This window comes from Arvicola amphibius, chromosome 15, assembly GCF_903992535.2.
Source record: "Arvicola amphibius chromosome 15, mArvAmp1.2, whole genome shotgun sequence".
In the NCBI taxonomy this organism is placed as follows: Eukaryota; Metazoa; Chordata; class Mammalia; order Rodentia; family Cricetidae; genus Arvicola; species Arvicola amphibius.
In genome coordinates, this window is record NC_052061.1 from 4,786,104 (window position 1) to 4,801,658 (window position 15,555).

At 53.1% G+C, this 15,555-nt stretch overlaps 1 protein-coding gene across 4 annotated transcripts in view; it reads right to left on the bottom strand.

The window, feature by feature from the left end:
- The window catches only part of Adgrg1 (adhesion G protein-coupled receptor G1), a 38,285-nt gene that overhangs the window by 9,257 nt on the left and 13,473 nt on the right, over positions 1 to 15,555 (bottom strand). For 3 of the 4 annotated variants that reach the window (XM_038312772.1, XM_038312770.1, XM_038312769.1), the window contains exons 2-5: positions 3,426 to 3,511; positions 2,528 to 2,950; positions 590 to 719; positions 51 to 198 (exon numbers count right to left, since the gene is read on the bottom strand). In XM_038312772.1, the coding sequence (XP_038168700.1) occupies positions 51 to 198; positions 590 to 719; positions 2,528 to 2,950; positions 3,426 to 3,489 (765 nt within the window). In that variant the 5' untranslated portion in view covers positions 3,490 to 3,511. Of the gene's footprint in view, positions 1 to 50; positions 199 to 589; positions 720 to 2,527; positions 2,951 to 3,425; positions 3,512 to 10,912; positions 11,017 to 15,555 lie in introns of those variants that run through there. The other variant, XM_038312771.1, reaches the window with a different exon arrangement.

Here is a 15,555-nt window from a genome sequence, read left to right on the forward strand (position 1 = left end):
GGACTCAGGCCATTTGCCCTTCCAGCCCACCCTACCCTGGGTCACCTGACCTCCTGCTGGGAGTGGATTTTCAGATCCTCTAGCCCGGCTGTGGGTGGCAGCTTCCACACTGTGGCATTGACCAGGTCCTCCTCAAAGGATAGAGTATCTCCCAGGAAGTTCACAGAGGTTAGCTTTGACTCCAGACTCTGTAACCGCCTGGTATGGGGGTGGGAACATGGTAGGTGACAGAGGCAAGGGCCAGAGCAGGGGATCTGGACACACAGGGCAGTCAAGAACAGAGGAGAGGGGACCAAGGACAAAGGCAGCTGGGTATGGAGATGGGGGAGTGGCAGCGAAGGACATTGTTCTGGAATTCAGTCCATGTCTCTGACCCACTTATGCCTGAGTTGGTCCCAGACTCTCAGAGATTCAATGTGCTAGACGCTAGGATGGAGTCTCTTGTGGGGAAGAGGCTGGGCACTGCCTGGCTATGCGCTGATATCTATCTTTGCTGAGAGCCCAGCAGGATCCAATGGGGAGGTCCAGCCTCAGGGAAGGAGTCCCTGGGCCCAGGTCAGATCTCCCTAAGAAAGTAATCCACACTCACTGGCTGATGAGCGCTGACGAGGGCCGCCTGGAGGCCTTCTGAGGATGCTGCAGGAAACTGCTGAGCAGCTGTAGTTCCTTCTTCAGATCACACATGTCCACAGATGCATTGTGGGAGACCTGCGGGGCATCTGGGAAGGCAACAGACTGCCTGAGGTTGCCACCTAGAGAAGGGCCAGCATACAACCCTATGCAAGCCTCATGTGGTACTCCACGCTTCTATTGACTTTGCAGAAGGAACCGAGGATGCAAGAGGCAGAGGAGACCACAGGTCACTGGAACATGAAGGAAGGTTGTGTCTCCCAGGGTTTACTGCACATGAGCATAGAAGGCCCTCAGGGGCCCTGGCCCAGCAGATCCCCTTGGGGAGAATGTGGGTTCTGTGTGCCAGCTCTGGGGACCTCACAACCTCTAGCCTCTTGTCTCCAGGACCTTCTACCTTAGCCCCTGAGAAGTTGGGTGTCATCAGGGTAGGAAGAGCATTCATTCCCTAACCCACAAGGACATGGTCCCCAGGCCTCCCTGCCAACCTCCCTGCTTTCCTGAACTTTGACCCTCTTAATTTCTCCTGACCCTACCCATCAGCTGCTAGATTCACACCCCAAACCCCCAGTTTGTTAGTTGTATAGCTCTCTGTACCTCAGTTTCTTCTCTATTGACACAAAGGTGTTTGGAATGCTTACAGTTCATGTTGCTTCTATCCACACTTTGTTTTTTGAGTGATTTAATTAAATAATTATCAGTTATTTATTGATAATTATATATTGATAATTATCAGTTTATATATATGTTATATATTGATAATTATCAATTATCAGTCTATTTATTTATTTGTGTGTGTGTGTGTGTGTGAGAGAGAGAGAGAGAGAGAGAGAGAGAGAGAGAGAGAGAGAGAGAGAGAGAGAGAGAGAGTACATGTTGGATTCCTGCAGAGACCAGAGGAAGATGTGGGGGATCCTGGAACTGGAATTACAGATGTTTGGGGACTACCTGATGTAAGTGCTGGGAACTGAACTTGGGCCCTCTGCAAGAGCAGCAACTGCTCTTAACCACTGAGCCATCTCTCCAGCCCTTGTACTTTGATTAGAAGCTGGACCATGGCTCTGCCAATGCTGACATTTCCTAGTGGTACATCCCCAGGTCAAGTCCTCCACTCTACTCCCTGTGTCCCGACCTTCATGTGTGTATAAGTATGACCTCCATGTGTGCTCTGCACCCCAAGACTTGTAAGTAATAAACTCTCTCCATCCCTTGCTCTCCACGAGAGTTAAATCTGATTATCTACCTGACAGGATCTAGAATCACCTAGGACACAGCCTTGAGGCACGACTGTGAGTGATTATCTAGATCAGGTTAACAGAGATAGAAGGAGCCACCCTACAAGTGGGCAGCACCATCCCCTAGGCTTGAGTCCTGGGCTGGATAAGGAGGAGGGAAGCTTGCTGAGTGCTAATCATCACAGCTGCCTTCTGACCACAGATGCAAATGACCAGCTGCTTCCAGCACCTGCAGCCAGGACTTCCCCTCCTTGATGGACTGTGCCCTAGAGCTGGGAACCAAAATAAACCCTTTCAACTTGGCTGTTGCTTTTGATCATAGAGAGGAAAAGTAACTAAATCACTCTTCTAATGGCTGAAGAGATACTGTAGCCATCACAAAGGTCTTAGAACAGAGCAGGGACAGACAGGGTGGGGCAGGGCTGGTGTGGTTCTCCAGTGTCGCTGCTGCCCAGCCCCACCTTCCTACCCTCACCTCTGCTTTTCCACAGAGCTTCCAGAAGTTCTCCTTGGATCCCACTCCTCCTCTCCTCAGACACCTTTCATGGCTCCCTACTGCCAGAGGCTCCCCATCTTTGGTGACCATAACTGGCATCAGAACCCAGGTCCTCCGTGACCGGCTTTCCATTTTGCCTCCCATCCCACATCCTTTTGTTCCTTACTGTGGAAAGAGAAGCGGAAGCTGGAAGCCCCTGGCAGGCTGGAGTTCTGGGGGCTCCGCCAGGAGCTGACAGAGGTGGCAAGCAACGGGGTCCCCTGCTCCAAGCTCTGCTCCTGTTTCCGGAAGCAGAGAAGGCTGGAGGCGGCACTACTCAGCAAGTAATCGGTCTTGCCGTAGCGCAGGTGGAGCCTCCCTGTGTGGCGGCTCCAGTAGAGGCAGAAGTGGTAGAGCCCTCTGGGCTCTGGGAATGAGCGAGGGAGCTCATGGGCTGCAGAGAAGGGGGCGTGGATCGTGAGGGCCTCGTCTGTGTTCCGCACAGAGATGTGCAGCTCCGGAATTTGGCTGTAACGGAGCCAGCTCTGTTGTGTCTGGTTCCGCTGTCCACAGAAGCGGAAGTCTTCTCGGGGACTGCCACCGTGGGCACCTGAGGAGGCAGAGGCTATAGATGGAACCAAACAAGGGCAAGGACCCGGGACTCACACACATTCCAAAACTCTATACTTCAATGACCTATAACAATGTATCTATCCTGCTAAAACATTACTGGTTTCAAAACAAACAAACAAACAAAACTGAAAATAAAGAATGATTTCAAAGTCAAAAGCCCAACTTTAATAGAAGTTATTTAATGAGACCATAGCAGCCATTGACTATTGCACAAGTGTGCACTGTCCAAGAATCTACACAGGAGTGAGAGGCTGACACCCAGTCTGCAAACCCCACCCCAAGCTGTGTTCTGTGGACTGAATCTCAGAAGGAAGAGGTACCTTTCTGCTTCCCCCAAGGTGCCCTCAACCAGCTTAAGCTGTGCTTTGTAGACCCACCTCTTACCCAGAGTCCACACACAGACATAGAGGCATTAACAATCACAACAGTCCCAGGGCCCCAAGAAAGCCTACCTTGAGCCAGGAAGAACAGACTCAATAGGAGATACACCATCTGCCGCAGCAGCTGGACCGCCATTGTACTCCCCAGAAGTCACCACCTAGGAAAGAGTGAGAGCATTATTCGGGGGGCAGCCCCACAGCGGGAGCCTATATGTAGGTGGGGTGTAAGCTACAGGTCATACAGAAACGGCCAGGCCTCCTCTCCAGAGCAGCCAGAGGCTATCAAGAGGTACAGCCAGCCGGGCAATGGTGGCCCACGCCTTTAATCCCAGCACTCAGGAGGCAGAGGCAGGCCGATCTCTGTGAGTTCGAGACCAGCCTGGTCTACAAGAGCTAGCTCCAGGACAGGCTCTAAAGCTGCAGAGAAACCCTGTCTCAAAAAACCAAAAAAAAAAAAAAAAAAAAAAGAGGTACAGCCATCACTCTATCACAGAGTGTAAGTAGCTCCTGGGGAGGGGGTGTCCCAGAGGCCATAGAGTGGCCCTGTCTAGAATCCACCTAAGGCCACTGTCTTTCAGCTACCAGGTCTAGATGCCAAGCAGGGAAATGCTCTGTCTGTCATGACCACCAGGGGGAGCCAGCCACCAGAGTCTGGGAAGCTGGAGGCAAGAAGTGCTCTTTATGGTGTCTACCCACTCACCCCTACTCCCGGTGCCCCAATGAGGGCCAGCTCCATTCACGCCACACTGACTCCATAGGCCACTATTAGCTGAGTGCCAACCTAGGCTACCAACCTAGGCAGCTCTTTACCCTACACCTACATGAACACACACTAACACTGGAGCTAGCTCTATTGTTGGCTCTCCTGCTAGCTCAGTGACCCTGACTACCATCCCTTAGCCTATGGAGAACTCCTATGTGGAACTCTGTCAGGCCACAGTGACGGACACTCATCTGCTGGGCCCAGACACTTGGGGCACAAAAGAAGTTGAGTTTGGAGGGAAACTAAAAGGACCCTCTAGAAGAGACAGATGTTAAACTCCATGCCCATGTGACCCAAGCAGGATCCTCCTTCCTGAGATAGCCTCATTCTGCTCATGCTGGCCCTCAGGTGAGAACCAGTCCTGCACACCCAAGCATGAAGAGCATCTAAACGTGAAGAACGGAATCTCACGTGGTGCTAGAGCATCACAGAGAAAACAGGAAAGTTGTTGGGGAGCTAGTGTGTCTTCCGTGCGGGCTTCCCTGTGTTCTGTCAAGCCACCGCCAGTCACCTAGAACCAGCAGAAGGCCAGCATCTGGTAGCAGGCCAGATCCCCCCTTCCCTCTGCGGTCCCTGACACCGTCCCCCCTTCCCCTCCCTCTGCAATGCCTGTCACTCAACCTTAAATTCAAATGTCTCTCTTTCCACATAAGACTCCTCACTCCTCACTTCAACTTGAAGCTCACAAATCACTTGAAAACTTGATCCAATTTCCACTTTTTGATGAGACAGTCAACAACTTCATGAGGTCACACAACTGGTGAGGACTCATGTCCCTCTCAACATGGGCCACCGCGGTCAGCAAAGGGCCCAGGACAGGACAGAGTCATTTGTCTTACACCAATCCTCCTCAACTGGCCCTTGAGAACAAAGGAGGCCGGGAAGGGAATGAGCAAGGAGAGCAACCCAGTGAGGCTGGGTCACCCTGGATCACCCTGGCAACCCATGGAAGGGGTCAAACACAAACAAGGGGCCCTACTGTCCTGCCACCTAGTCCCTGTTCAACCCCAGCTGTGTGGAACCACTCTAAAGAGGACAAGCACCCCTGCCAGAATTCTTAGGTTTGGATGAGGAGGTATTTGTTGCTTGGATCTCTTAGTGGACTCCAGAGTCAGACCAACCGGGTTCAAATCTGAGCTCCTGTACTTCACCAGTGTGCGTCCTCAAGTTACTTGCTCACCATATTTGGGCTTCACTTCCCTTGTAAAAGAGGATTGCAAACCAAGCCTACCTCAGACGCCATTGTGAGAATTAAGTCTGTTGTTCTCCATAAAGGACTTTGGACCGGGATGCACACAGGGTACCACTGAAGTCAGACCATCTCTGTGTACCTTCCAACCAGTGCATGCCTGGCCGGGACCCAGACCCCTTCCCCCAACTCCTTATCCTATGCTTCCCTCCTCACTCAGTCCCCTGTCCTCTGCAGGTGGCCAGCTTGGCCTTCAGTGCACTTGAGGGGAAATTCCTAGAACATGAACCTCCCTTCCGGATAGCATAGCGGGAAGGCTGTGGCCCCACCCAGAGAACTTCCCTCGTCCAAGCGGGCCCTGAGTGTCACAGACTCCCAAGGGCAGAGAGGGAGGACGATGGGGGTGGGGCTGCTCTTCAGACAACTAAAGAATATCCACATGGGTCAGGGAGAATACTGTTCCATTTACCCACTTAGCATATTCCTGCCTGAGTCCCTCCCAAGGCTGTCTATAGATGTACATTTGCCACCAACTTCATACCCCAAAGGGCACAGACAATGCCTAGGATGGAGCATCTACTGCCTCCTGCAGGTATCCTGAGACCTGGTCACCTATTCCTCACAGCCTAGCACCTGGCCAGAGAGATGGGCCTCTATGTTCCAGAAACCAAATCTGGGAAGTAGAGGTCTACTTCCTGGGGACTACGTCTGGCCTGCACAGATGATGAATGGCAGAACAGACAAGCCTCGACCCCCAAATGCCAACGCAAAGTTGTGCCACCTGCCACAGCACTGCCAGAAGCAATGGTTATTAAGAAGGTGGGTCCACATCCTCACCCCAATAGTAACAGCAACCTCTGAAGAGTGACCCGGTACAAATGCGGAAACTGAGGCCAGAAAAAGGCCATCTCTCCCAAGAGCACACAGGGCTGCCACTGAGCCCTCTCTTCAAAAGTCCCTAAGGTTCTCAAAAAACCCCTGGTTTGGGGCCCCCCAAGAGAGAGAAGGAGGAGCTGTGGAGGTCACAGACACATTGTAGGCAAGTGCAGCCTAGAGAGGAGTAGTTGCTGGGCTGAGCCCCCTACTCCCCATTCTTTTAGAGTGGCCATCCTTGACCTCAGCTTCCGTGGTAAACATGCAGAGAACAGAACAAGCTGAGCCAGCCGGACACAATGGAAGGCATCACAGGGTCCCAAGGGATTCCCTGGAGTAGAGGGGGCAGGGCTGTGCGAACCCAGAAACCCCCATTCCTAGCATGACTGATTTCTGGGGAGGGGTCCTCCGCATGACGGGGCAGCAGTCCCAGAGTTCACTTTCTCTCCTGAGGCCTGAGTCACTTCCCCTGCCATCCTGTGTGGACCTGCGTCACCTAGACACTGCCAGCTCCTGGAAAACCCATTTCCTCCTCGGATGGAGGTGGAAGTTGAATGAAAGGGACTAGGAGGGTTCTGGATTAACCCTTCAAGTGTCCAGTGGTACACCCCCTTCCACTGGGGTTACAGGTTATCCCAAGGGTATATATCATTGCCTCGAGCCTTTGCCAGGATGTCCTGGGTTCTGAATGGCAGATTTCCACTGTGACCTTCTGCTCAAAGCCCGAGTCTACAGGAGTAGACTCCCAGCCACACACAGCCCTGGCCCCATTAGAGGTGTCCCAAACTGTCAGTGGCCTAGGACCCACCCCAGGAAGATGCTCTGAAGGATATGGCCTGGGTTCTGTGCACCACAGCTCAGATGGGACTCATAGCCGGGCTTTGGCAGGATCCAGTGATTGAAAGGCCATGTGTGGGAACCAGGGGTACCCAGCAGCCAGACTTGGGCAGCATCAGAGCAGGCAAGGGCCTGCTGCATTTGCTTGACTGGGAAATACAAACCTTGGACAGGGACAAGGGGCAGCCCATCTCTCCTGACTCTTGTCTCTTCCCCATGACGTGGCACACAGTCCACAGTATTTGGCAAGGGGCTGATCATCTGAGGAGCCTCCCACAGGATAGCTCAGAGAAGGAGGTAAAGCCCATGGGAGGAAGGAGAAAGCCAACTACTTTCCAGGTTCGAGCCTCCTGTGATCAACCCAGGCCCTGTCTGGGGAGACAGAGGAGAGACCCAGCTTACCATCAGTTACTTTCTAACACTGGGCTGTAGAGTGTGTTCCTGGAGAGCTCTGGAGACTCAGGGAGGGGACAGGGGATGATAGGGACCTTCGGAGTATAAGCATGCAGAACTGCAGGTGTGTGTGTCCACAAGCCCATGAGCGTGGATTTGCAGTGTGCACTGGGTGAGGAGGGAGGTGAGGAAGGCTGAGTGGACTATGTTATTTCTGCAGAGGAGGCAACTCAACCAAGGCCAAAATGGGAGTGAGACACATGAGTGGCACAGGCTTGAGTTGCTGCCTCATAGAGCACAGGGCTGAGAGGATCCTCCCTCCCGCATCTTCCAGATGTGGCTCTTCAGGACAGCTCCCCACTTCAAGCACCGCATGTCCAGATACTCAGAGGAGATGCTAACCAGACCAGGGACCAGAGCTGCCTCCCCGCTCAGCCAGAGCATATTGAACTATGCCCCTGCCCCGCCCCACTTCTGAGCACAAATGCTTGTAAATGCTGGGTCCTGATTTCTTCATCTGTCCCCGCGGCACAGTTGGGTGACTGACACCCAAGCAAGCTGACCCCTCCAGAACCTACCCCTCACTGAGAAGGAACAATGGGGTCATAGGGGCCGCACAGTGACTTCAAGCTTCAGGAATCTGTCTAGACTGCATGATAATAAAAATCAAGCTGGCACCTGCTGGAAGCTGGCAGGTTCCCAGGCCTTACCCACTAGGGCAAGGCTCACTTTCTGTGTTTGTTTGTTTATTTGTTTGTCTTGCACTTAGCGTGGGTTGGCCTCAAACTCACAGCAGTACCCCTGCCTCAGCCTCTCCAGTGCCAGGATTCCAGGCCTGAGCCACCACCTTGGGTATGGTTGCCATTCTAAACCCAGCCTTGCTATAGAACCGCACGGTTAGCACAGGCTTTGCCTTCCTGTGATTTCCTGCCCGTGTCTACCCTTTGCCAGCCCTGCCCCATAGGGAAGCCGAGGGAGGGGATATGTGGGTATTGAGTACCAGCCAGCAGAGGGCCTGTGGGCACAAAGGACTCTCAACCTCAGCAGCTGACCATTCTTCAGTTTCCTCTTCTTACAAGTAGACATGTATATGGAAGACCCTAGGAAGGCCAAGAGATCCTTACCAAGCAGGGATGAGCTGGCCTTGGCCACTCCCTTAACTGTCCTTACACACAGGCCTTTCCTGTGGTGCTAGCTTGTCACATAGCCACGGTCCTGGGTTCAGGTCTCTGCCTCCTCCATAGCTCCATAGTGACAGTAGGCAGCAGAAAGAGGCTCTGGAATCCAGGTCCCCTCCAGCAAGCACTCAGTACCAGCACCAGCAGGGTCACTGCCACATGGTGACCCAGTGCTCTCAACTCTGTAGTCTGCTTACCTTCCACTAATTCTGGAAGGATGCTTAGGCAAAGAGACAGGGAACTTAACATGAAAATGGCTTACATCACAGGCAAGATTGCAAAGCAAAGGGGGAGTCATACCATAACTCAAATCAAGTCCGGCAAACCTCAAGTTTCAGCCACTGTGGTTACCGAGTCCCTTCAGTCTCCTTGGCCTTACTGTAGGAGAACTTGCTACTTATCTTCTGGTTAGAGAGACCTTTGGACCTTACTTTCTCTTGTGCCCTAGCATAGCAAAGGCTCTGATAAGTCTAGCGAGAAGAAACAGCACAAAGCTTGCTGGCACCAGTCCCGAAAGCAATAGGATGGCAGGTCATTTTCAGCATGGACCCCTGTCATTCACGTGAAAAACAAGCCCTCGGACGCCTTTATAGCACACTCGCCTCCAAGTGCACACACATACACAGTCTCTAGCCCCTGCCCTTCTCTGAGCTGTCCCCAAGGCTATTAGCTAGCACAAGATGGGCCACTGAAGCCATTTAGGTTGCAGTGATTCCCAGGGCCCCTCATCACCATCTCTGACACTTCCAGGCGATGGGTCCCCTGTGAGCTTGGGTTATACTCAGGCTGGTCCTACCTCCCTTAACAGGCAGCAGCGGCTTGGGGAAAGGGCAGTGCCATGCCTGACTCAACATGATCCGGTCCATTACAACCTCCCCTAGCTGGCTGAGTTTATCTCAATCTCCAGCAGCTAAGACACTGGGAATGCTGGAGAGAGAGAGGAAAGAAAGAGTCTGAGGATGTAGATGCTCAAAGCTGCAAGTTGGGCTTGGGCCTAACTGAGAATCTGAGAAGCTAAGGGAGGGGGAGGGGGTAATGCCCAGGGGTCCCACATCTGTCCTACCCTAATTATCATATGGCCAGAATAGGCCAGGGCTTAGCCAGTCCAGAGACTCTGGTGCTGACCCTGTCCAGCTTCTAGTCCTGGGTGTTCCAGGCCAGGCCAAAGCCAAGTGTCCAGGGCACAGTCCTATTCAATGAGCCATTGTGGATGGCCAGCCTCTTGGATTAGTATAAGGGACCAGCATTTGCCTCTTGGGTGGCAGCAGTTACAGGCACAGAGGTCAGATAAGCTCTATGGTCACCTAAGCCTGGGTTTGTGGACCAGCCTGCCTCAGACTGTTTTGTCAATGGGCAATTATAACCCCTGTCCTCTGCCTGTTACCTGGGCAGATTTAGGGTACTTGCAGTTGAAGCAAGACCTTACCTCTGAGCTGGCAGTGAGGGACAAAGAGGACACCCAGCCTGGCCAGACTTTCTTCTCTTTCAGACTACAGCAGTCTCTGCGTCTGCCCGAAGTTCCCCTTTCCCATCTGCTTTCCTGAGTTGCCCAAGGCCACCCGCTGGCTTTCTGGGGGCTGTGCTGGGCTCCCTGAACCAGGCAGAATGCCCATCTGTGGACTGTAGGATCTTTCTGTTCCCAAGGTCAGCTACCAAACCTCCCTTTTTTGCCTCTTTTCTGGCCCAAAGGCTGCCAGCTCGGGGACACAAAGCCAGGCAGCTCTCAACTATGACTCGATCCAAGGCCCCTGCAGGGAGGAGACAGGAGGCATTGAAGAGCCCCCTCTCAGCTCCCCGAACACACAAAGGTTCCCTCAGCTCCTCTGTAATACCCACAAGCAGGTGCCGGCCCCTGCAGTAACAGTTAACGTCAACAAAACACTCCAGATAGGCAGGGCAGAACTCAAAGTTCTTTGAGCAACTAATATATTTATTTGCTTGTGTTTTGAGATGGTGTCTCTCTATGTCACCCAGCCTGGCAATGAACTTATAACCCCCCTGCCTCAGACTCCCAAGTGTTCGGATTACAAGCCTGAGCCACCAGGGCTGACTTACATGAACACATCTAATCTTCTTAAAAACCCATGAGAAAAGGACCGTGACCCACCGGACAGATGAACAAGAGGCCCCTGGGAAGCCAGGGTCACACACGAGGAGTAACGGTTGCGTGGGAATTCAGGCTAGCTCCAAAAGAGGTAGGCTCCTGAATGGAAAGCTTACCTGCTGGTGAGAGCCTCTGTTTAGAATTCACAGGGGAATGATCTCCTTGGGTTAAGCTGGCTGCGGTCTGTGCAAGGCTCCAGTTCAGGGCACTGCATGAACTTACCCAGGTAACCATGGGTCACAGCTCCTCTACGGCTCTTCCCAAGGTAGTGGTGTTTCCAGTCCTCCTCATCCGGTTATCCTCCCCCAACCCTTCTCTGAGACCTGTGCTGTGACCACGGCTACAGCTGACTCAAAATGTTCAGCTCAGAAGGGAGGGAGGGAGTGTGTGGCTACCCCCAACCACTTCCTGGTGGTTCTCCAGACTTGCTGATGTTTGAGTCCCCTTAGAGGACCGGCTACGATGCCCCCAGGGTCCCTGGCAACCCACCACCATTATCCCCATATCAGTGTCAGTGAAAGAAGGGATGCGGGGTTTCAGGAGAGAGAATGAAAAAAAGGGAGGCTGAGGAGAAAGGGAAGGAGACGGTGCAGTGCGAAGGGTGATGGGGGAGAAAAGGGAGGAAAAGGGAGATAAAAGAAGAAGGAGCAAAAATCTACCTGGCTTCCTCCTCCAGGCAAAAGAATGACTGGGCGAAGACGCCTTGTTTGCAGGCGGCAGACTGCTGGAGTAAGGGACACTTTCCTCTAGTACAAGGGGCTGAAGGTCGCATGGAAGCCTGCCCCCACCAAGTCACCACCCCCTTACTAGATCTTCAAACAAAGGGGGCAGGCGGGAAGCTGGGCTGAGAAGACGGGCCTCCAGCGCCAAGGGGGAGGAAGGGGCGCAGGTGACAGCAGCCCCTGGCAACCGTTCCCCTGGCAACCGTTGGCAGCTGCACGGACTGCGTCAGGGCCTGGCTGAGAGCGCGGGCTCTCTAACTTGTCTGTACCAGAGTGTGAGGAGTGCTTTCATCCTGAGGCTGCCTGGGCTAGGCAGGCGCTGGCAGGGACAAGCTGGGCTCATGTGCAAGAAAGCAGGTCCTAGAAGGTAGGCTGTCTTGAGTGGACCTCAAAGCCCCAGAACACCCATCTTCTCTACAGAAGCAGAATAGTAGATTTTTGCATGAAATCTTCCAGTTAGTAGCTTAAATATATATATATATATATATATATATATATATATATATATATATATATATATATGGAGAGGCTTGAGGAAAGGTCTTGCAACATAGTTCCGGCTAGTCTTGAACTTGCTATCCTCCTTCCTCAGCTTCTAGTACTGAGATTTCAGGTGTGTGTCACCACTTCTGGCCCTCAGCAATGACTTTAACACCAAAATGGTTTTAGAACACAGAAGGAGCCAGACCCTTGGCCAAATGACACCTGTGGGAAGCTGGCACTTGCTGGCTGCCTCCCTATGGCCTTGACCATAGCCAGGTGGAACATTCTCTAGTCCCTATTGTTGGCTGCAGTGAACAGAGCGTATAACATTCTTCCCTGAAATCGTCAAGAGTCTGTCTCCTGCTGGAAGCCTTCCCAGATTACCACAGCTCACTTATAAGCCCCTTTCCGAGCCAGCCCAGGGCTGAGGCTCCTCCTGCCTTTCTTCCAGAACTCTCTGGCTGGAGCAGGAGCTTCTGGGCCACTCTTTACCTGCCTAGGAAGAAAGCAGACAGATCAAGGCTTCTGGCTCCTTCACTGAGCACCAAGTGCTGGGCATTTTAGAAACTCATTTCCACCATGCTGCAAGGTGAACAGGGTTGAGCCCATGTTGAGACAGGACCCTAGAGGCTGGGGAGGGATGTAATTGCTCAAGGCTACCTGACTGGGAAGGGCAGGTTATAGAACTCAAATACGGATGTCTGAGCCCTAAGTGCCCATCTCATCCTGTGGAGCCCTCTCACCAATACCATGTACAACCAAGCTCAATTTGATCTCCAGACAGGACTCTGCTCACTTCCTTCTGAGTGGGCACAGCTCTGACCTCGGTGGAGCCTTCCTACCCAGTGAGTCAAAAGGGAAAGACGTCCAGCCCTCGGAGTAACCCTGAGCGTCAGACAAACTTGAATGAGAGTGGGGAGGTACGCAAAGGCCTCCAGCTCTGAGCCAGCTCAGAGATAAGGACAGAGCAGGGTTGCCTGCGAGGCTGAGGCACAGGGTCCCAGGCCTCTGCTGAGTGAGGCAAGCCTTTCCCCTGAGCACCAGTGGGAACTCCGGGGATCCCATGCCTCAGGTAGAAGGGCTGGCACAGGCCCTGGGAAAAGCAGCAGGGCTTGGAGCCTTGGGTACACTAGCCCAGTGCCTCTAGTCCATGGACCCAGGCCAGCAGGCTGCCGCGGTCAGGAGGCCCACTATTGTCTCACTGCCAGAGCCTGGGACTGTTCAGGCTCTATTTTGGGCCTGGAGGAAGAGGAAAAGAAAGCAAAGAAAGGAGCTGCTGTCCTGGGCAGGAGTGGGGGTGGGGTGGAGATACCTTCCCTGCCTCCAGAAAGAGCCCCAAGGCCCACTGGCTGGGAAGGTAGCCATGGTGGACCAAAGGACCCTGAGACCCCAAAGAAGCTGGCAGGGTACTGAAGCTCTGTGGACCTGAGGGACAGGCACCCCAGCCCCTTTATGCACACTTGGTGCCTACTCACTACAGCAAGAAGCGGGCACAGTCTGTCTCATTCCCGTCTGCAGCCCCTGAGCCTCCTACCCATCTTCAACCACGAGAAACCTGACCCAGCTAATTGCTGCTCAGAAACCACAGCTGGAGTTAGACCAGCTTTGCTCTAGAGCTTCTAAGATGTGTCTGAGCTGAGAAGAGCAGGGGATCAGAAATGTCTGTCTGATATCTGAGACTCCAGAGCAACACAGCTGTCAGCACAAACCAGTGACCCCACTCCGGTGCCACCTTCTGCCACCCCTGCCTTCCTCACACTCACCAAGTCCAATGCACCTCTAGCTTCACCTCAGGGCCTTGGCACACGCTTTCCCTCACCACTGTGTGTTCTAAGACCTCCCCTCTGACCGGCCTTCTTAGGCCTTCATTCAAATGTCTCCTCTCCTGAAAAGCCATCTGCTGTCTTTTTTTCTTTTTCTTTTTCTCTTTCTTTTTCTTTTTTCTTTCTTTTTTTTTTTCCTGAGACAAGGTTTCTCAGTAGTTTTGGTGCCTGTCCCGGAATTAGCTCTTGTAGACCAGGCTGGCCTCGAACTCACAGAGATCCTCCTGCCTCTGCCTCCCGAGTGCTGGGATTAAAGGCGTGCACCACCGCCCAGCCTATTTCCCCCTTTTTTTCTCTGCTGTCTTTTCTTTTTAAAGTTATTATTGTCGCTGTGACGCTTTTTTCAATTCCATGTATATGCCTGCTTGTTTCTCTGTGTGCGTCTATGCATGTGGGCACGGGTGCTTTGGAAGCCAGAGATATGAGATCCCCCTGTGGCTGAGTGACAGGTGGTAGTGAGCTGTCTGTCAAACTCAAATCCCCTGCAAAAGCCACTGAGTCACATCTCTCCAGCCCAGGCTGGCTTTGCACATATGACGTCCCTGCTGGTGCAGTGTGGGGACCCCAGCAGCTGCCCAGTGCTGCTGGCTGAACAAGCGAGCAAGTGAGGGGAGCTGAGGCACAAGCCTGATATTGTAGATCCACGCTAACAGTATCTGCTGGAGGGACTGAGCACTGAGCCATCCCCAGCCTCTGACTAGGGAAGGAGTGCCCACACCTCCACCGCGTGTGAAGGAGTACCCACACCTCTGCCACGTGTTGGACTAGTGCAGGGATCCCAAGACCATGCACAGCCTGAGAGCTGAGAGAGGCTAACTCCCCCTCCAACACGTAGTAGCCTAATAAAAGTTCTAAGAAGTCCTGAAGCACCCTGGTTCTCTTACCCCTACCCTACCTCAGGGTGCAGGGTGTGTGTGTGTGGGGGGGGGTAATCCAAAGGCTTCTGGATGACAAGACATCTGAGATCTGACTAGCAACTGTGAACACCAAGCCCCAGATTTTCTCTTCACACACAGGCAATATTACCAACTTGTCCCCCTCAAGGGCCTGCTCCTGTGGCATGGGATTAGGGAGCCCAGAAAGATGTCTCACTTGCAAAGGGAGGTCACAGAACTATTACTGTCACGACACAGTCCCCTAGTAGGGGGACAGAGGTGGGATGCCTTCTGCAGGAAATCTGAGGTGGATCAGAAAGAGGAACCCAGGGTGTGTGGGAGCCTCTGAAGACTAGGACTAGGTACATGGACCAGCGCTAGTCCACGTCAGGGATGTGCCTGCGAGTGCCATAACATTCACCTGACTCCACGCCTCCATTGCCACCTGTGAGGAGGGAGTCTCTTTCCCATCGTACAGCTGAGGAAACAGGCATGGAGAGAAGCTGTTTGCCCAGAGCCACAGAACTGGTAAAACTGGACCCCAATCCAGTCTGCAACTCCTTCACTCCTGTGCCTCTATTGATGCAACACCCCACTCTTACACGGGCAGCCCCACAACGTAAGTGTTAGCGGCCCATGACACTCTGCATGAGGTCAAGATGGAGGCTCAGAGAGGTTTGCACCACAACCCTGAGGCCTCACAGCTCTACACCCATGTGGTGTGTGAACACCACTGTCTCCACAGATCACAGGTACTGCAGCTTTGAACTCTGGTTCCCCTAGTAGGGGGACAGAGGTGGGACGCCTGCTTATGCTGATACCCACGGCAGGGTCTCCAGGGAGAAGTGCCAACTGTCTTCCCCCATCGCAGCTAGTATTGGTCTCAACTCCTGTGCCAGGTTGAGACCAGACCCTACCATCAGGTATCCTAACTGTGTACAAGAAGGGCGTGGAACAAGTGT